This window comes from Montipora capricornis, chromosome 7, assembly GCF_036669925.1.
Source record: "Montipora capricornis isolate CH-2021 chromosome 7, ASM3666992v2, whole genome shotgun sequence".
NCBI classification, from domain to species: domain Eukaryota; kingdom Metazoa; phylum Cnidaria; class Anthozoa; order Scleractinia; family Acroporidae; genus Montipora; species Montipora capricornis.
The window spans coordinates 28543102-28565364 of record NC_090889.1 but is presented as its reverse complement, the minus strand read 5'-3'; the positions used below and the strand labels follow the sequence as shown (position 1 = coordinate 28565364).

The 22263-nt window shown below is 38.7% G+C and overlaps 1 protein-coding gene across 2 annotated transcripts in view; it reads left to right on the top strand.

Moving 5' to 3' along the window:
* LOC138056778 (serine/threonine-protein kinase TBK1-like) overlaps positions 1–21908 on the top strand; it is a 31381-nt gene extending 9473 nt beyond the window's left edge. For both annotated transcript variants that reach the window (XM_068902669.1, XM_068902668.1), the window contains 16 exons: positions 704–768; positions 833–962; positions 4275–4344; positions 5049–5110; positions 5280–5371; positions 5471–5572; positions 5798–5856; positions 11716–11792; positions 12756–12871; positions 13535–13611; positions 15644–15782; positions 17795–17891; positions 18701–18852; positions 19638–19709; positions 19819–19884; positions 19984–21908. In XM_068902669.1, coding sequence (XP_068758770.1) covers positions 704–768; positions 833–962; positions 4275–4344; positions 5049–5110; positions 5280–5371; positions 5471–5572; positions 5798–5856; positions 11716–11792; positions 12756–12871; positions 13535–13611; positions 15644–15782; positions 17795–17891; positions 18701–18852; positions 19638–19709; positions 19819–19884; positions 19984–20035 — 1428 coding nt within the window. In that variant the 3' untranslated portion in view covers positions 20036–21908. The remainder of the gene's footprint in view (positions 1–703; positions 769–832; positions 963–4274; positions 4345–5048; positions 5111–5279; positions 5372–5470; positions 5573–5797; positions 5857–11715; positions 11793–12755; positions 12872–13534; positions 13612–15643; positions 15783–17794; positions 17892–18700; positions 18853–19637; positions 19710–19818; positions 19885–19983) is intronic.
* The last annotated feature ends 355 nt before the right edge of the window (positions 21909–22263 follow it).

The following is a 22263-nucleotide window of genomic DNA, read 5'->3' as shown; positions in this document are numbered from 1 at the left end:
TACCAAAAGGCCTGGCACAGTGCAAAATTATAGGAAACAAGTTGGTGTAGTGCAGGGCAGTCATTTGGGGCCGGGAATTTGCCCTACTTACGTCAAGTTTCTTTCCTGCCTACTTAAAGAGAGGAACAATCGAGTTAACACAACAAATTCACTGTTTTCTCACCAGCATCTCTAATTCCCAGCCTACTTAAAAAGTTAATGACAGCGCTGTGTGGTGTGTCCTGGGTTTTGATTCCTGGACTACTTGTCAAGAGGCTTAAATGTTTTGTTGTCTATTCAGCTAATAATGAGAGGTTTTGTATCTCATCAAAACCTAGAATGTAAAAATTTAATGTTGATTCGATCTGGTTTAATTTTTATTGATAAACTTAAGGATTTACACTGTCAGTTTCCCTGATAAGAAGAGCACCTGCACTTAGCTATAATAAGCTGGTGATCATTGTTGTTGTTGTTGTTTTTATTGTTATTATTATTATTATTATTATTATTATTATTATTATTGTTATTATTACTGGTATTTCTTTTTTCTTTCTGACTAAAAGATGTTGTAAAGGAATTTTTTTGTAAATAATTTACCGGTATGTATAATCATCTTTTATAAACTCAAAATTTTCTGAATTTTAGTAATGAGCAGTATTATTATTATTATTATTATTATTATTATTATTATTATTGTTATTATTATTATTATTTCTTTTGTCAGGTTGTTGACTTATATTCAGTGCACTCTGCATCTTTTCACAAGATATACATCAAACAAGATGAAACGTAAGTGCACTTTTAAAAAAAGGGCAGCAGTAGGTCAAGTATTAAAATATTTGTTTGTTCACAGGTTTGCCAAATTTCAGGAGTTAATTGCGGTTCAGACTGGAGTTAGTGCAAGGCAACAAATGCTAATGTTTAAGTATGAAGAGTTCAAGCCAGATCCCATGGCACCAGCGTCATCATATCCTAACACATCGGTGAGAATGTAGACTAGTAACTATTGTTTCAAAGAGTACTTAATGATCTTCTGGTCCCTACATGTATGAACTCCCCCATTCATGTACAGAAGAAGGATTTGCTCTTGCAGGGTATTTCACAAGCTCAAACTTTACTCTTCAGAGCCATTCTGGTGTATATAATCATTGCAAGCTAGTCACAAGTCAGTGTTTTACCAACTCCCAAGCATCAGGGTCCGAAATTAACTTTTTTATATGGGCACCAAATTGCAAATTGTGGTTGCCGGAAGTTTTCATCTGAAAAGTGCATGTCATTAAAATGAAAAGCGAACCTTTTGGAGAGAAAATTTATCCGACCTCAAATGGAAATATAGAAATCCATTTGCCCCTTAGTTTGTTGAAAATTTCAGCCACGGAAACACAAGTCACGTTTGGTCACACAGCTGTATGGAGCGTCATTAGTGACAAAATTCACTCTTAGTATTATGAAGTAGTTATGAGGTTATGATGTAGTTTTGGCATTATGATGGTACCAGGATTCTCTGCGAGTGTGTAATCGGGTGCGAAGGGGATTATGGGATAACGAGGAAGGTCAAAATGGCGGCTTTGGAAGACATTAAAGTGCAGAGTTGTCAGCTGGCTGAACTTATAGCCATGGTGAGGTAGACATCTACATCTATAAATTGGACCTGTTGTGGAAAAGCCTTTTCCAACTTCACTTTGATTCTAATGTTGACAGTTATGCGCCGATCAACTTGAAACTTCAACATCCCCGCTCCCCCTTCCTGGGCAAAGCCTGGGCATTTGAACTTTTGGAAGACTGGATCGTTCAAATTCCCGCCTCCTCAGGCCAAAATGGTGTTCAAATGCCTGCCCTATCATCAGATTTGTCTGTCATACCCTACTAATTAAAAGAACAGTCATCTGCGAGTCCTGTCGTCTTAGTAAAGCTTGGGTATAAACATGCTAACACATGTTTCATGACTCTTTAATATGATGATGCGGTTTGTACCAGACTTGAGCTACTACAAAAACACAACTTTAATATTGAAACTATTAAAATTTACTTGAAAATTAATTAATTAAGTCGGACAATGTCAATAAGCAAGTATAAGCTGCTCTAACTCCAAAACATGGCAAAGGTTGTTTAACGAGTGAACTGTATCACTTACCAACAACAGAGCCTAGAGCGTTTACGGCTGTATTTTAAATTGTTCAATGTCGGTTGATTAACTCTAACAGAAACGTACAGCTTTCAGAGCTTGAACAATGAAATGGGAGGCGTGAGAACGTAGCATATTGTATTCACTCTGTAGTATGACAATCTAAGACAAATTACACGGCCAAAATTTCTTTGAAGACAACTTTTGAAGACCTTTTTTGTAAGCCAATCACTCACAAATGCTACATCTCTTCGTTCAACCTCTTTCATCTCGTCCAAACACGTGTTTTATAGCTTTTTGTAGCTGGCAGTTATTTCACTTCTTTGCTGTGCACAATTGTGAACTGTATTTACAAAGCTAGAAAATGAAATTTGTATCTCTGCCCAGCAATTGTGATATATTGTCCAATAATTTGTTTTTTACCACAATTGCTAGTAATCTCACAATCTGATTGGTTAATTTGCCATTGTCGATAAGAGTACAGACAATGCTGAACCACATTCGATTTGTTATTCTACGATATCCAATGTTGGGAAATTCTTTAATGATTTCCATTACCACATCATCAAGATCTGAATCATCAATTGGGGAGTAAGATGCTCTGATTGAAAGATGGAAGTCTTGCAAACAACCTTGAATGGTTCGTACTGCATCATTCAACCAAAATGATGTTCGCTATATCTGTTGCACTGAAGTTTTTATCAATGAAATACTCAAGCTGGTATATTGTTACTGAAAGCCATGCAGTGGTCGTCCTACGTTTCCAGTGCGTTGAACAGGGCATCGATATAAAGCAGAATCTAGAATGCGATTGCATTCCTTCAAACAGAGAATGGCGTCCTAGATGAAGGACAAAATTAAAGTACCATTGAAGCTGTTACTGTCAACATTAGAATCAAAGTGAACTTGGAAAAGGCTTTTCCACAACAGGTCAAATTTATAGATGTAAAAGTCTACCACACCATGGCTAAGTTCAGCAGAGGAGGAAATATCATTAGTTAGCTTTGACAACTCTGCAGTTATGTCTTCTAAAGCCGCCATTTTGACCTTCCTTGTTATCCCATAATCCCCTTCACACCCGATTGCGCATTCGCAGAGAATCCTGGTACCATCATAAAGCCAAAACTACTTCATAATTGTCTTCATAATGCCAAAACTACATCATGATGCCAAAACTACTCCATAACACTAAAAGTTAATTTTGTCACCAATGACGCCCCATACACAAGCCGCCATGGCTTGCATCGCTCTGGAGGTAGTTAACGGGAAAACTCCTTTCATTTTTATTTCAAAAACAGCAGGGCAAAAGGAAGGCAACTCTTGGCAAACAGCTCGGTACTTTATTGTCAAACAGTGTCTCTGGACGTAATAGTTGACAATAGCATTGCAATAACAGGTCGCCGCCGCTGACGACCAGTTGTGAAATTCTGGTCACCAGTATGCATTGGCAACCAGGAAGGTGCAATTTCGAACCCTGAGCAAACAAATCCCTAGCTTTTACATTGGGTAGTATGTGCAGTGGGATAACCTTCTATCCAATAGGTTGGTGTTTTGCAAGCTTAACACCAGGAGGGCCTCACAAGGGAGGCAGATATTAACACACACAGATTTTGCACGCCTCCACGCAAGAACTTAAGCTCAACACAGCACAGCAGTGAAAACTTGAAATAATGATTGACCCTACAGAATGGCAGATATTGGCTAAAAATCGTGTGGCTCTAAGTAATGGGGTTTACTGCAGATTTGTTTCAGTGCTGGTGAGACTATGAACTGTGAACTTTTTTTTGTATTCCTGCCCAGTCTTAGGTTCTTTATTAGTACTGGTAAATTGCCCACACAGATTTCGCAAAAGGACAATTGCCTTGCCTCCACTCAAGAACTTAAAGTGTATAATTATGACACAAAATTCTTTTTACAGTTTTGACATGTACATGTAGATAGCAGTTTTTGGCAAAGCACAGCAGTGAAAACTTGAAATAATGATTGACCCTAAATGATTGCAGGCTTTGACCAATTCTTAACGTAGAGTAATGGGGTTTACTGCAGATTTGTTTCAGTGCTGGTGAGACTATGAACTGTGAACTTTTTTTTGTATTCCTGCCCAGTCTTAGGTTCTTTATTAGTAAATTGCCTTTAAGATATGCTTTCAAAAGTTGTCTGTTTTTTTCAGGAAGATTCTTTCATGGTAATGATCGGTGGAGATAACATTTCACCTGACAGACTTTACCTTCACAAAATACGTAAGTTTATCTATGTTACTCTGTATTCTGCTACCAGGTTATGGGAATTACATGATGTCCTTTAAGGAAACAAAATTTTAGTATGTTCCAACAGGAACACACATTTTATTTTGTAACCATCCATGCAAAGATAAAGTTTTATTGTCTGATCAAACATTGAATTTTGGTGAAAGCAGATTTCAAAAGGGTTTTAACCCCCTTGTTTTTTGCATGTGGAGTCATTTCCTTGTGACATGCTGTTGACAGAACATGATACAGTAGTTGATTGTTTAGTCATTTCCCCTAGCATTGCATTTAAGTGGTTACAATGTATCAGGTTTTCATATAGATCAAGCATTTTTAGCAACATTTTTTCTTTCATCCAACATGTTGCATAAGCTGAATTAATGAAAGCAGTCAATGAGAAATGGGGTGACATATGCTGATAACAGAAGTGGTAAATTCACGAAAGTCTGCCAGTGGTCTATGACTTACATCGTATTAATTTTTGATGAAATATTTACCTGTTAAGCCACACTCAACTTTGTGTAAAGCAAATACAGTACATTTTATTTTTGTAAAATTAAATGTTTTGAATGTTCAATGGTGCCTTTAAAGTCTTTGTTGAAATTAAAATCACATCTGGTTGAACAGATTTTTACCTATGTTAAAACTAGTTTACCATGGAGATTAAGACCTCCCTTTTTTAAATTTCCCATTTGTAGCTACCTTAACAAAACTTTCAGAGGAACACTGCAGTTTTGAATCTGATGCTTCTGCGGCAAAGGTTGGAATCAAATAGAGTAGCTTTGATTAACTGCATGGGATAAAATAATAACTCACTGGAAAATTTTGTTCTCCCCCTTCCTTCCTGAACTGACCTCCATTAATGAGTAATTGATTTTTTTGGGTTTACAAATTAATATAATTGCATTTTCAAAATTTTTCTCAAACAGATAATGACAACCCGAGCTCATTTCTGCAAATATGCTGTCCAACAGTACACCAGGGCAACGAAGGCGATGTTACATACAATTGAGAGCATTTTGTTAGTCATCTTAATTTTTTGGTTATATTAGATTATTTCATAACGTATCCATTTGATTGAAACAAACTTAAAGGATCTGTTGTTGTTGTTGCATTGCAGAAAAAATCTTAAGAAAGTGATGACGTTGTATGTGTCCTTCTGCAAGCAAATTGAATCTCAGTGGACAGCAGTAGAACATACTTCAAAAGTTTGCTACACCAGGTGAACATCCCATGTCTTATGTTGTGTTAGAAGAGGAGATAAGTTGATGTAGTGGCGAGCCCAGTAATATTTTTTTCCTATCTATATTCAGTACTCTTTCACAGGAGTGGGTATGCAGCTCGAACTGAGAGCCAGAGTGTTCAATCCCCTCCGAATAACATGCAAAAGTTAAACTACCATAAGCACAAAACTCTGTTAAAACAGACTGTTTTTCATTTTTTGTAGTCATTCTCATCTCGCATGGGTCCTTGATACTCTGTTGTCACAATTTTCAGAACCTCAAGGTAAGCCAGCTAAATGATTCCAGCTTCCATTAACCATAATAATAATAATAATAATAATAATAATAATAATAATAATAATTATAATAATAATTTATTCATTTCTATTGCACATCTTAACATGACTATGATCAGATGCGCATTCTTAAGTTATAAATACGAGAAATAAATAAATATCTAACTAAAAATATGGCAAGGACTACTAATACATCAAAAAATATAGCCAATATGGTAAGAACTAATTGATAAATAATTAGCGAAAGTGTTATTAAAATCTCTGTTAAGTACATGCGTGCCTAAAAAGAAAGGTCTTAAGATGAGCTTTAAAAACTATTTACACAAGTGATTGAGCGAAGCTCACTAAGCAGAGAATTCCGCAATGATGGTGCTGCGACGGCAAATGCCCATTAGCTGGGTGTAAAGAGAGGTAATAGGGAATGCCACTTGATCATTTAAATGGGCAGGATGTTTTCTGGGTTCATACACAAGTAATCCACTCTTAGTAGTTATGTCAACTTGATTTTTTTGAAATATCCAATGGTGTTATTTACCCTCAAGCTAAGTAAGTAAATAATAATCATAATCATAATAATAATAAATAATTATTGTGATATTGTTATACAGGTCCACTTTACTTAGATGTAACATTGGCTGTCATTAGCTGATTAAAGGTCACATGGTCTCAACCAAATTTAACTATTTACTGTGCTGTCAACACTTGTTACGTGGAATGCCGAAGGCATCCACGTCTTAAAATCGGGCTGGGATCTTTTTTTTGTTGGTAGTCACAAATGTGCATACCCCACGGATATTGAATTAATCTCCGATCGGGTGGACTGATTTATATTCTCTACGGTTTTGTCAAACTTCCCTGCCCCGAGGAGAACTCCTATACTTCCCAAGCCATCACGATTTTACTCTGCTAGCGCGTTAGACCACTCGGCCATCGTGACACACTTATGCCAGCTTGGTGAAAGCAAACATTTATAATAGAATCTTTCCGCCCGCCATGATTGTTTCAGTATTAAACTATTCAATTAAGTGGATAGATGCTTTTTCTTTGAGAAAGGCAAGCTTTAAAGGTAAGGAGAATTTTCTACGTTATTATTATTTTGCATACAACGAATACTTCATTAGAAGCATTTTGCATAGAACGAATACGTACTCCAATATTTCTTGGGAACCAGTTTGTTCGCCGTTTTGACGTAGAAAGAAAATAAGAAAATAGCTTTGAATGGCCAAACAAGATAAAGAATGAAATCAAGTTTAAAAAAAACGAATTAGCTATCGCCGTCTCGGGGACTTCGCAGCCGTCCCCCATCCAAGTACTAACCTACGGTGGCCCACAAGGGCAAAACACAACTCAATATTGAGCTGGATACACAACAATCTTTCGTGATACAAAACAATTTTTCACGGTACACAACAATCTTTCACGATACAGAACAATTTTTCACAGTACACAACAATCTTTCGCGACACAAAACAATTTTTCTCGGTACACAACAATCTTTCGCGATACAAACCAATTTTTTACGGAACAAAACAATCTTTTGTGATACAAAACGCCAAACAGCGTTTCACGATGCAAACAAAAATTTGGAAGACTGGTAACAAACACGGGCAACTTCATATCACGTGATCATATAACAACGTGCTGGTAAGTACTTCGCGTAAGATTACGTACATTGTCCCGACTTAACGAGTGTTACTATGTGTAAGACCACATATATGTAAGATGTGTAAGACTACGTATGTTGGCGTTGCTATGTTTAACTATACTGTTCCAGTAAATCTACTGGAATCCCGTAACGTCTGTAGTCCCGTAACTTTTGTAATCCTGTAATTTCGGTAACCCCGTAACTTCTGTAACCCTCTAATGGTTTATCATTCGGCCGTTAAATACAGGTGCATTTGTACACCTTCACCAAAAAAAGGTGGTCTTTTCCGACACTTCACAGCTAAGTGGCAGCTTTTTTCGTGTCATTAGTGGTGTCTTATGGGAGAAGATAAACGTGCATGAACCTTGAATATCCCCTACGTTAATCCATGAAATTGCAACCGACAGAGAACTTTGGAAAAATGCTTAATCGGTAGAGCGGCGGTGATCTAACTCGTAGGTAGTGGGTTCAATCCCACCCTGGTCACATGGTTTATATGGGTAGAAATTGCACTTCTCATTACCCTCCAATAGTTAATTCTGTTGAAACATAAGTGCGACACGGCCAACGTTTGCAAATACGTAACCCTTCTTAGGTAATCTTTAGTATAAAAAAATAAACTGTTTTCTCAAAATCATAACGGCTAGCAGAACCAGGAGGGTAGATAAGAACGCGTTAAGGTGGGGGAGCTCATTGAAATTTTTTTCAGAGGCTGAAAGAAGGAATAAAAAAGAAGACTATTTCTGGATTACTGACAGACCGTTCAGTGACCCCTACTTAAGAGCATCCCAGGTTGGTAGGGGACTGTTTGATGTCCATATCGTAATTCTAAACTTCAAATTTTAATTTTAAGACTACCTTTAATATGCACTATTTTGTATTTCTCAAAAAGTTACTAATCTTTGCAAAAAATAAAAAACAAGTACTTCCTCTCAAATAGCCCTAAAATTACTCAAGACACCTCGAGACATCGATTTCGTACGATGAACAGAGGGTTTTTGCGTTTTTCGAAACACGAACGAGATGTTTTCATTACACCATTCCATTAAACGGCGGAAAAAAGGCTTTCAGGTTAAGCCTAGTTAAAACTTGTAGATAAACAAGCAAAGATGTTTCGGCAAATATGAACATCACTAAGACACCACAAACAGAATCTTACAGGAGCTAATGGATTACAGAAGTTACGACATTACAGAAGTTACGGGGTTACAAAAATTATGGGATCACAGAAGTTACGGGGTTACGGAAGTTACATGATAACAGAAATTACAGGTTTACAGAAGTTTCAATTGCAGATGTTATAATTACGGGGTTACAGAAATTAGACGATTACAGAAGTTACGGGACTACAGTGCATTTACTGGGACAATATAGTTAAACATAGCAACGACAACATACGTAGTTTTACATATCTTACATATATGTGGTCTTACACATAGTAACACTCGTTAAGTCGGGACAATGTTCGTAATCTTACGCGAAGTACTTACCAGCACGTTGTTTTATGATCAGGTGATATGAAGTTGCCCGTGTTTGTTACCAGTCTTCCAAATTTTTGTTTGCATCGTGAAACGCTGTTTGGCGTTTTGTATCACAAAAGATTGTTTTGTTTTGTGAAAAATTGGTTTGTATCGCGAAAGATTGTTGTGTACCGAGAAAAATTGTTTTGTGTCGCGAAAGATTGTTGTGTACTGTGAAAAATTGTTCTGTATCGTGAAAGATTGTTGTGTACCGTGAAAAATTGTTTTGTATCACGAAAGATTGTTGTGTATCCAGCTCAATATTGAGTTGTGTTTTGCCCTTGTGGGCCACCGTACTAACCTCATTCGGAGGAGCTTAACTTCAGCTGACACTTGGACTAGCATCAACGATTGTGATCTTTATGTTAAATTCGCACATAGATCTTGTCGAACTTTATAACACTTGAAAGAAAAAAAAAACGCACTAACAAAAACCAGGTGTTATGCCGTCATTTTGTCACAGATGTATCCTTTGTTTCGTGAGTTTTCAGTAAACACGCAAGGTATAACTTGATCACAGGCGGCCGCTAAAATCGATGTCACTTCCGATTTTGCGATTTTACTTGTATGACCAAAAGTACGATAGAAAAATTGAACTCTGATGGAACGTAACAAAAATCTCCCGAAATGTTTTTCGCTGATGGCAAATTGTTTTATTCTCGATCGACACTTCCTAAAAGTTCCTTCTGCTCTCCTTAAAAACTACATATTAATATTTATTTGCTTTTGCGTCAATATTTGTTTTGCATAAAGCAGGCTAGCGAAATCTGTACCTTGCTTTGTTCGCATTTTTGAGCGTTAAAATAGAATTTTTGGGCGTATGTTCCTGACAGCAAAAGTCGCATATTTTAACGTCCCCCATCCAGATACTAACCCCGCTGGAAAGGGAAAAAAAACTTTAGTAACATTGGTCTTGGAAAGGTGTCAGAGGCTCAGAGTACACGCTTAAGCTTGTGGTGAAAAAGAAGTTGTAAGTGATCAACATATCGGCTTTGAAGCCAAATGTTTCTCGATTTCCTGTTATTTTCTTCAATCGTTCTGGGCTTAGTATGTTACTGAACCACATGTCTTCTTAGAGGGTATATAGCAAAGATGTCTACCATGGCACCGTAATGATTTACGATATCAAACAATGTCGTGCACTATTAGAGCTACATATTGTGCAAGGACTTGAATCTCCTGGAAAAAACAAAACGCCGCTCAGTTGACAGTTATGGAAAAAAACACTGTCAAGTTACTGCACTACCACACGCAATGCGTTCTTAGTTTAAAAAATATCCCGTATCTCCTCAATTCTACCCCCCCCCCCCCCACCACCTCCAGACTAAAAATCCCGTATCCCCACACTTTTTTTCCCTAATTATCCCGTATCCTGATCGCTTCTCGGGCTTTTGGCTAAGATTAGTTTCTTCGCCAAGGACTACGGTCAAGTACTATTGTACAACGTACGGTACTTTTTCAGTGCCGTAAGGGGCAGGCACAGAACAGTTTCGGCTGTTTGTTCTCTCGAGAAACGATGACGAGGGTTTTTTGGGTTTTTTGGGTTTTTTGTTCAGCTCGAGTGTAGAATCAGGACGAACTGTTGTAGTTTCTGAGAACTATTTACTACTTGTAGCTTTTGTTGAATTTTGAATCGATGATAGAGAGAGTTTTGGCGATCTCAATCCGGACTGGACTACTGGATAACGAGATTTCAAGTTATTGTGGAACGTTTGGTACCAAGATTATGGAATTGTAAAATTAGAACTTTGGACTGGACTATACAACACGCAATTACGGAATTTTTGAGCATTGAGAGAAATAGAGCACGGATGTTGTCTTCTTGTCTTCGCCACGGCAAATTTATACAGTTTGCAAGGAACTAAACCAGGATTACAGAACCAGACGTCGATTACAGGGCCCGGTTGTTCGAAAGCCAATTACCTTAATCCAGGATTAGCGTAAACTTTTGTTTCATGTTTTCAACTTTTTGGTCACAGTTTCCTTTGCTTATTTTTGTTTTTCAAGTTTGACTTCTTCTAATGTAAAGTTTTTCTGAATATCAGCCTTGAACAGAATTTGGGAGTAGAGGATAAAACTCGTCTTAAAACCCAGAATCTGAACAACTGTCCCATGATGATAATTATTAGAACTGAGATTTGTAATAATTTTTACGGATTATTTAAAGCTTAACCTGAAATTTTTGGATGAAAGGAGTTAACGAAGCAAGTAAAACTGTAGGATTTGAATTAAGTCTCCTTCCAAAAAATAAATAAAAGATCCCGTATCCTGATAACCTGCTAATAGGGCTTCGTTGTTTGCATTTGCAAATTTAGTAACATTAGTAATGAGTTTTTACAACAAAAAACTTTAAGTTATATTACAGATGTATCTTTCTAGTAATCTTTCGCCATTTTCCGAAGTCTACCTGTACTTGAAGTTCACTGTAACTGGACAATTTGTGTTAACTGTTTGCGCATTCCACGGATACGCCCTTGTAGGCGTCTTGTTATCTCTGAAAAATGTTCGTTGCGTGTGCCTCATTTTGTTGTCCCGAGGCTGTATATCAAAGAACTTATTGATTGGCCTCTTGTTTTCTAGAAAATCTCAGGCCTACTAGTTTTTAACTTCTTTGACAAGTAAGACCTTGAATAGCTAATATTATTGATACTTGATTTTACAAATTTTGATTTTAACTGCAGATGAGATCGTTTCCCTCCGGGAAGAAGTTCAAACTATCAAGAAATGGACTGATGCAAAAAGACAAAGTGGAGCAGAGGTTGTTGATTTCAATCCTGAAAACCTAAAAAACAAACACTTTTGTTCACAAGATTACCGCCCTCATCAATATTTTACACATACAGTAACTTCATTTGCCAGACTTACATTCAGTTTAACTATTGGAGGGTAATGTGTAGTGCTATATTCTACCCATGTAAACCATGTGAACCATGTGAGTATTAGCCCTACTAATGGCATTTGGGCCACACAAGGACAGAGAAAAACACTGACCAGGGTGGGAATTAAACCCACGACCTTCGGGTTAGATTGGTTCTGTTGAAATATAAACTTATATATGGCCAACGCTTTCAACTTCCTTGTACTTGTACATATTCATTACCGTGAAATTGACATCAAGTAGATTCCCACGTCCTGCTCCTGTCTGACCTTGTAACACATTCGGTAGAGCTGAGGTAATCAAACCCGAAGGTCGTGGGTTCAATTCCCACCCTGGTCAGAGTTATTCTCTGTCCTTGTGTGGACCCATTTCCATTAGTGGGGCTAACGCTTACATGGTTTACATTGGTAGAATATAGCACATCACATTACCCTCCAATAGTTATATTCTGTTGAAAGATAAGTGCTACATGGCCAACATTGGCACACTAACCATGAGGCCACCGTGCCTCCCGCAAAAGAACTGAAAATACAATTGCTTTATAGAGGTTAGAATTCATGGGTGTGGCTCTTTGGAGACGGGATTGAACTACCATGATCACAATATAGGGAACTGATTAATACATTACAATACAGCTTTTTGCAAATTCTCTATTTTCGAATTCCCGATAATACACTTTGTTTGCCCCCCAAATTTTGCATAAACTATTGTTTTCAAATGCTCTTGGGGACACTGCATATTCCCAAGAGCATTTGAAAACAATGGTTTTTGCAAAATTTGGAGGGCAAACAAAGTGTATTATGGGGAATTCAAAAATAGAGAATGAGTTGTTCTCCCTGACAGCTGCTCAAAATAAATCAGGGACTTCAGTTTAGGGACCTAATATCCAGTGTCGTGGAGACAGACAGATTCAACGCCTTCTTGGAAAAATTCAGGGATGATGCAGAGGACAAAAAATTGTAAGTTTTTAAAAAAATCTTTTTTAGTTAAAGGGGCTATGTCATGTTATTTTAGGGTGCTTTGGGGGAAATCTTTAGTTTATCCCAAATTTATATGGTAATGTGGAATTCCGAACAAGATAATTCTGCGCAAAAACGGCCTTTATCCAGGCGATTTGCCATAAACTTGAAAAACGTTGGGCCGACTTTTCCAATATTACTCAAACGCAATCTGTTTCAATCTTGTTCATTTGTGTCCAGCCATGCTTCTCTTTCCTTTCGTTGTATTTATTTTATGTTGTCCAACACTTTTAAAGTGGTTATTGCAATTTTTCTTTCTCCTTATCTTGGCATTTTTTTTAAATTACATAATTTTGCGTGAGATAGACCCTTAAATCAATTAACATGGATGAGTTGTGAAATATCAATGACAGCGGTGCTTTTCGGATGCTGAATAGAGTGTTTGGTTTGAAGCAAAGTTTAAACGCTTTTAAATTCATTCAACATAGATTCAACTTCGATTCAACATGTTTCAACACAGCAAATGGGTTCAACATCGATATTCAACAAAATCGAACGGATGTTGAAGAAAATGTAGAAATTCACATTTGCCTAATTTACCAGTTGCTTTAGACCTAAGAAACAAGAAGAGTAGTTTATTCCTCTCTTTTCTCTCTTTTGTAGTTTCAACTTGGTGTCAACGTACACGAGGAATATTGAAGACATATACACGCTTTTTCGAAGAGATAAACATCAACGAAGTTAGTAATACCATTGTTATCAACAAATCAGATTTTCATTCCAGACCTGTCAAACTAAAACAGATACATTTCTCTGTGCAGTGCAGTTAGACGCAGCCATTCAAATTAGTCAAGGATAATTCCAAGTATATTTGCGCATTTGGCGAAAAGCATGAAAAAAGTATTTCACAGGAAGCCATTACCTGGAGCCTCCATCTTCCATATTAACCCTCTGAGTCAAACTGAAAAAACTCATTTAAGTGCAAGGAACTCCGGATAGATTTTCGACGGAAACCAAACGGAGACACTGTTTCACTTGAGGCCAATGGTACTACACTTTTAAAATTGTTAAATCAGCTGAAATACTTGGCGTTACTATAAGGGATGACCTAAAGTGGAATGACCATGTATATAGAATTTATTTCCTTAAGGCAACTGAAGCATGTTTTGATGATGAGTTAACCCTTTCCGGCTTTTTTTATTTTTAGAAGCACCTCCCAGGGGGGCTTTAGGGGTTGTTTCCTTATGGGCCAATCATAAGAGACCAATGGTCAGCTATAAGTATGTGAACCACTTCACGTATGTTCTCAATCACATTCGTCAAAATATAGTAGTTCTAAAAATAGAAAGATACTGGACAGGGGTCACTCAAGGGTACTATACAGATGGAAGCTCCAGTTGATGGGCTCCTGGTCTTCCTGTGGTGCATAATCTTTTGGTCAATCAGAAAGTGCAGAAATACCATAATAAACTGACTAAGCAATGGAGAAATTCTATTGTAAATAGAGCGGTTTTCATTTGAGTGTCGAAAGTAATTACCGATTTACTTTAGTTTTGCATTACTTCACTCAGTGATTGGTTCAAAGTTCTCGCACCATTTTTTCAACCAATCAAAAGTGAAACCAAAACCAATCGTGGCTCGCGCATGCACATTTTCCCACGTTTTGTGTTGGCTATGTGTAATTACTTCGAGTTTTGCTTGGTTTACTGGATTGTCTCCGTCCTTTTTGATTGGCCAAAGTAATTACTTTGGTTTTGGTTTTACAACACTCGATTTAAACTCACTCTAATCCTTACAAGTAATATAATTGCTTGTACGAAAACTTTGGGATGCTGCTGACAAAGCACTCAAGAATGGTTGATTTGCTGTCAGTATAGAATAGAATATAGTAAGGTTTAATCACAACATCATCGCAAATTAATGAATTGCAATGTTGTTACAAGAATTATAAGAACTAAAATTAAAAGCAAATCATATAAAAAAGCAGGGACTGGGATACAATATTGATTATAATATGGAATGGAGTATATTTGTATTCTCATAATTCATTATTGGACTGGAAAAAGCTTGCAATGGAGGGTAATGCGGGGATATCTTTTCAAATGCAAATCTTTTTCATTTTTTCCCCCGCATTAACCTCCATTGCAAGCTAGTTCCAGTCCAATACTGAGAATACGAATAAACAAACAATTCCAAAGCGATTACTAATATAAAAAAGGAAAAAAATTGACGTACATGCGACTACATGATCTATGCAGGCTAGTGATTATTTAAAGAGTACTGTCCAATTAAACAGTTAACGAAGATTAGGTCGAAATATCAATGACAGCGGTGCTGTTCGGATGCTGGATAGAGTGTAACTGTTTGGTTTGCTTACATTTTTGCTAAAGATATTACATTATCTTGGTGATGGTCAGTCCTCTGACCAAAGCATGTCTCTTTTGCCCCTGCAACGGTAGTGGAACAATGGGAGATTTACAGTAGGTCACATGATGGAACATGTGAAAAACAGCGAATGATTGAAGTATGTGCACTGTAAGCTTCTAGTGTTTTTATCTACAGAAGCCATTTGCTTTTTCATTTCCTTTCACAATATTTCATGTAGTTACTTTTTCAAATCTGAATATTTTCATGAGACTTGTGTAGTATGAATAAAAATGAACTGAAGTGAAGTGTCCAAAATTGTTGCATTGAATCTCTTGGAAGACAATTTCATCTGCATCCACCACACAACGTTTTGCCTCACTTTGCTTTCTGTTTTTTGTTGTTAAGGAGTGTCTTATGCAGACGAACAGAGGCACGGATTTGACCGAAAAAAGATTGTTGTGCTGTGTGAAAAGGTCACCAAAGTAACTGAAGATGCCATGGGTCTCAGAAGTCAGTTACATGCAAGGCTCATCCAGTGGCTTAAGTAATTTTCATTTATATTCCTTTGTTGTAAACTTGTGCGATTTCCTGTTAGTACTATCCCTTCACTAATGTCTCGCAACTTTCTTGAAATGGTGGAGGTTGGAAGGAGCTGAATTCGGAGAGGGGGGGGGGATACTTCCTATTATTGGTCTAATTGGGATGTGCCGCTGGATAGGGTCGCATTTTCACGACTGGATTGACTATATTGGGGTTGCATTTTCAGCAGACTTTCGACAGAGTTACTAGAATGAGGTCGCAAATTGTCGGGATTCTAGGGGGTAAGGAAATTCTGGCTTGTGGGACTTGAAAATGGAAAGAATCACAGTAATCAAAACGAACGCAAAAATGACCGCCAATAGATTTTTCTTTTGTTATTGAGTTAATTAGTCTTACTAGCCTCTTAGCACTTATGAAATTGAAAGAATCTTGGCTCTAAAACAGGGCTAATTTATTGGTATCCATTTTTGCATTTGGTAGTTTGAAGAAACAGACGTTATAAAGGGGGTGTTACATTAGAGTTTACGCCAGGGCTTAGCACATTGACCATAGCGAAGTGCACGTTTTCTTTATCACTATACTAAGTGTGTTTTACGATGCAGTGGAGATAATCTTGCTAGAGGTTTGTGGACAAAATAATTTCAGTTCTTCATTGATTCCAACACAAACGTTTCGGATAACAGTGAATAAACCAATTAGACAAAAATTTGACATGACCCTACCTATAAAACATTAATGAAGTTAAAAAGACGTCTGTGCAGGAAACAGCGTTTAACAAGTTCAGTTCTAATCTGCGGAAGTATCGATGGTTTTCCGCCCTTGAGACTGAGGTGGCAAAGGCCGGTGGACGAACGAAAGGAGACAATAAGAGATCTTTTGTCTTCATCCACCAACATGGCAGCGATGACGTCACGTGAAAGCCACCTATTACGAATGACCTACAATTTGCTGGATGTCGGGAGGAAAAGGTGGTGATGACAGAGCGCCAATCTCGTACCCAGAGTCCTCGGGCTTTTTGGCCAGCGGGTGAGCGCCCGGAGAGACTCTGGGATAATCGACTCCATTTTCCCAGAAAACGTGGGTTCCGGTCTTATGACGTATGGTTGAGTTTAAACGGAAGCAGAAAAGAGAAAACCGTTAACAGTAGAAATGGCGGGTTGAAAGTGTTCGAGAAACAAGAATTTTAGCCTTACACACTATGAAACTGGAGAAATGATCATTCGCTTGCTGTAAGAGCAAATGAAGATGAAACCTCTGACACTTTCGGTGAGTGTATTTTTGGTGTTTCAGCGTACATTCCATCGTTCAGAATGCAATGAGAATGCCATCGTGCAAGCAACACGATCGACAAATTTTTTGTGGAAACGACTCAAATGTCCTCTTCTTCTACAATTTGATGTTTCCGTAATTCTGAATGCTTCGACAAGACCTTATTCCACGGATTTCTCCTCAAAGAGACGGATATAATGTTTCCCACGGTACTTTTGCAACAGCAACAGTAATCACTTTTTAGCAGCGTGAGAAAATTCCCGTGCGTTATAAGACATAGTTCAAACCTCGTCGTTTTATTATTTTTGTGATTTATATATTTCTGAGGAAGAAAAAATCAAACAGCACTGAAACTAGTTTTAGATTTTGAATGTCCCTCCAAATTCTGGGGCTTCCGAATTACTTACCGACTTCCTGTCGGACTGCCATTGCTACGCAATCGGCCAATCAAAAATATAGTTCAAATCGATTATCCCAGAGTCTCTCCGGGCGCTCACCCGCTGGCCAAGAAGCCCGAGGACTCTGGGTACGAGATCGCTGGTGATGCCTTCCGCCTGCGTAAAAGCGGTATTATTGGGCGAGAGGCAAAAGCCGCGCGGAGAATGGGAAGGGGCGGCGCTGTAAAACAGCGCTCAGCGCTCCTCCTCATTCTCCTCGCGACTTCCCCGTTCGTTAATTTCCCTCTCGCGCCAAGAATACCGCCAGCTACGTAGACTAGTGATGCGTTTGCATGATTCCCTTTTTCAGAGAGGTAAATAGCTGTTACGATGAAGCGGAGATCCTTCACAATTCCTTTGTGGGTCAAACAGAAGCAATGGAAGCTCACCGCTCTGCACTGCAAGCAGTAAGTGTGATAATTGACCCGAAGAATTTTAAGTACGATCGTCCGGGTAAGTGTTTTAGTCTCCTTCGAAGCCTTTATTTGGAATGTCACGTGACCAAATAACGGCTGCGAAGTTTAGCGCTGAGAATTGTTTAGGATGACCTTGACTGAGGTTTCGACAACCTGAGCGGAAGTCATCCTTCACTGTGAAGATGCCTTCCACTCAGGTTGCCGAAACTTCAGTCAATGTGATCCTAAATTCAGTCCTTCTGAGGACTACACTCACCCGGACGATCGTATTTTACTTAGTTATGATACGGCACCTGTGTTCAAACCATTTACGACTTCTCTCTTTATAAAGGCAGAATCATTGAACGACTCGGCTAAACCGAGCCATCCAAGAGAGTGTGTGTGTGTGTGTGAGAGAGAGAGAGAGAAGACATGGTAAAATAAGAACTCCAGCGAAAAATGGTGAAGTGGTTTCTCCGCCAAAGCCAACTAAATGAGATTCATGTTACTCCGCAAACTGTGAAACGCACAAAAATTAATATTCCTACGGCCCTGACAACAACGCCGTGCAAACACAATTCCATGAAGGGGACACTTTGTTTTGTCCATTGCAAAGTAGTGTACATGGATTTTACTATGCAGATGTATTTGTATTGGTACATTTAGGACTATTGGTGGTCGGCCGAGTTGTCATAGGGTGTGCTGAAATATTTGGATTTTTGGAATGGGGTCGGTTTCCTGACCTCGCCTATCCCATTTCCCTGCTCAGGACCAAAGCTCAACCCACTGAGTGCTACAGTAGCTACATATTTTCTTTCTAGCTTCAAGAAGAGTGCCATGTGAAATCCAAAGCCATTGTACAGAAACTTAAACACCTCATTACAGCCTGGACAATTTCAAGAGAATCTGAGTCTGTGAATGGTTATGACGATGAGGAAATAACGAGTGGCATTATGCAAGCCCTAGGACATGAGTATGTAGCTTTTGAACTTATACCAGATGAGACTTTTAAGGAGGCTCGAAAGGGTTTTTCGTTGCTATAGTGTTTGTGAAACGATGAAAAATACCGAAGATATAGTGTAGGCAAAGTATAAATATCTTTGCAACTCTATTGTTGGGTAATACTTTAAGGACACTTATGACGTCATATCGTTTACCATGGCAACACGCCAGGTCCACAAAAAGGCCCTCTAAATTTCAGTTGTTGTTGGTGACCTACCGTTTTTATTTGTTTGTTGCTTAAGCATTGTTTTTATTTTCTCTTGGGACTTTTAATGGTCCTTAAAGACAATGGAAACAATTGCTCATGCAAAATTTTAGGGTCAGTACTCAGCTATTACAACGGCTCTCGGGATTGGTTCAGAAAACAATGGACACAAAGAACGATACAAAAGAAACGGTGGACCCTAGCTCTAAAAGCAATAGAGCTGCGTCCTAAAGGGATCCAATTGAATTAGAGGTTGTAAAAAGCTGTGTCCTATCTCAAATTTTGGAGCGACAAACAGAGTATTATGGTATTTTTTATATTAGCTAATAAATACAGGCTCACACAAGGAAATGAACCAATCCTTCCCCAATTAAAATGTATCCATCTGCACCAGGTGCGAAGAAAGACGTTTGAGTTGTGGTCATATAGCGCGAGTTTTTAAAGTGAATCATTGTAATACAAAACAACCTGTCTTAAATTAACTTTGGACTCACACTGAACACCGTATAAAATTATTACATTTTCTCTTCTTCTTTTTGGTTTCTGTGTAGGCTTGACACACTGTCCGACATCACGAAAGAGTCCCTGGGAACTGCCAGAAACAACACGCAACAAATTGAAAGGTAAAGAGTACCCAGTCCCACCTTTCCAGTACTGAGCAAAAACAACTGTAGAATGGCCTATTAAGACCCCACCGAACATCTGATGTTTTTTTTCGTTTTTGTGTTCCAGTCTTATTGGTAGCTTGATCAAGCATTACGAGTCTGTAAATGACCACCTGATGAAGAACTTAAACCAGTAAGTGAAAGGAACCATTTTGCGGCTGATCGCAGTTTGTCATTTTCATCCTAAATGAAGACTGACTGTTGCTAACTTGTCTTCGTGTTTCTTTGACAGATTAGACGAAGCAGTGAGAGAAGAAGGACATCGATCACAGCCGCAGAGTTAAAATGTGACATGACCGTGATACCTCAATGATGGCACCAGCATTTTACCACTAAAATACGTCGTAAACTTGATTCAATGCTATCGTAAACTAAGGCAATTGTTTTTTATATCATGTAAGGACAGCTGTCCTCTTATGGTCAGGGAGCCCCAGCCCCCTCTCTTGGTCTACTGGAATGACGTGAAGGCTTGTTGCATTGCGCCAGACAGGTTGAAAACTCCGGCCAAACATCTGGTGCTGCCCGGCTATGGGCCGTCCACAAGAGCATAGCAGAAGTAGATGTGAGAAGACACCGGGATGCAGTAGTTAAAAAAACAAAGCAGTAACCGCCCGGGGAAATTCGGCGGCAATCCGGATGTCTCCACATGCTCCCACCTGTTGCAACAGAGACTTCAATTCGTTTATTGTTTCAGTCCTTTCACCCTCTGTGTAGCCGGGTTTGTGATGCAAAAGTTTACCCATACCGGTGGAGTAGTACGTCCACGACATAGGCCACCTGGCCCTTGTAGATGTCGAGACCCTGACAACATTTACTCCTGGGCAATAATGCATCGATGATGGCCTCCCCAGACGGAGCTGCCATTGAAGATCAAGTTCAGTTCCTCTATCAGCCACCATGATGTGTCCTGTCGCTAATCCTTTTACCAGTCTCCCTCCCCCTCCCCCCCCCCCTGCTTGTGGGGCGCTTAGTCTAGCCACATGTTTACGCCCAGTACCTCAGGGATCCACTCTTTGAGTTGTCCCTCAAACCTTGGTGTCGTTTGTCACACTTAAGCTGAGGCGTGCTTCTTAATTTGTTGGTGGTGCGCAAATATGTCTTCCAGAGATGATTTTAGACTGTTTTTGCCGTTTTGTGACGGTCGTGAAGACTGTCGCTGTCCATTCTGTGTGCACTCAAACTCTAAGCAATTTGAATTTTAGGTTGTAATTGCTGGAGAGTTAGGTTTTATTTAATTCACATACATTGACTTTGGGCTGGTGGGATCTGAATTTTTGTTCCAATTTTCATCACCTAGGGGTTGGCGGGGGATTGAGTACACACCGGTTCAAACCAAGATCTCCCCCACGGTATTTAGGCCGATGTTTTGCAGTAGAAAAATATAATCATTACTATAGAATAGGAGGAAGACCCCACATTTAAATAGTTAACCAACCAAGAGAAATTATCTTGTAACTGATTTATATTCGATCGCACCCGCTTGACTTGCTTGAATTTTCATTTATGACCTCTGTCATAAATTTACCCACGTTGCGCGTTGGTGCATACCTTACCTACCACATTGGCCCAACCTAATTGTTTAATTGGATTAGTGTTCGAGGAAGACGTAATCGCTACCAAAATAAAAGGAACGTTCCCCCTTAAAGGGAGTGTTTTTTCCTTTGAAATATATTTTGCGAAATCCTGAAAGATCGGAAAGGCGGCTCAATGCAGCCAGTAAGAGGCCTGGGTTGTGGACATTGCTCTTGCTGTACGTGATTTGCTGTAGGAGATACAAGACAAATCACGGAATTTGTTTTTCTCGCGGAAGTTATAATGCACACGTTTTTGACTCGCGATATCATTTTTCGCCGGTTTTTCGGTAGTGGAAAAGAGGAATGTTGAGTTTTTCCTTAAGTGTTTCCGAATAATTCCGTGTGTAAGAATTTCATTTAATTTTATTCACAAGTCCTCCCGGTTTAAGGTCTTGAACGTTTCATTCCACAGCGTTATTTTTCTTTTTCATATGAGAACACATCTCTTTTATTGTGTTGCCAGTAAGACAAACCGGCGCCTGTTTGTTACAATCCTTCAATAGGAAATTAAGTTGATTTAAAGAAACTGCACTTGTTTAATTAAGAGATCTATTTCAGGGTTAATAGTGATTGGGTTATTGCCTTTTACTGTGTTTTCTTGTGACTTTTAGCCTGCATTCCACGCACGAGCTCCTAGGAAATGAGGACAAAAGCTTGTGAATCTTCGAAGCAGAATGCTTTCTTAGCACGGTCTTTATGTCCGAATAAATTTCTGGGCTAATCTGCCGTGTAAGAATTTCATGAAACACTCGCGGGGTTAAACAACAAAAGAGCTAAAAAAGAAAATTAAGTAAAAAATCTGATATACCGAATTATTGTAAATTTGGATCTTATCCCAAAATAGATAAAACTCTTTTGTTGCAAGAGGTCATATCGCCCTTAGCGAGACTTCGGTAAGGGCAAACCTCCGTGTGTTTTTGTGCACGTATTCCGATGTA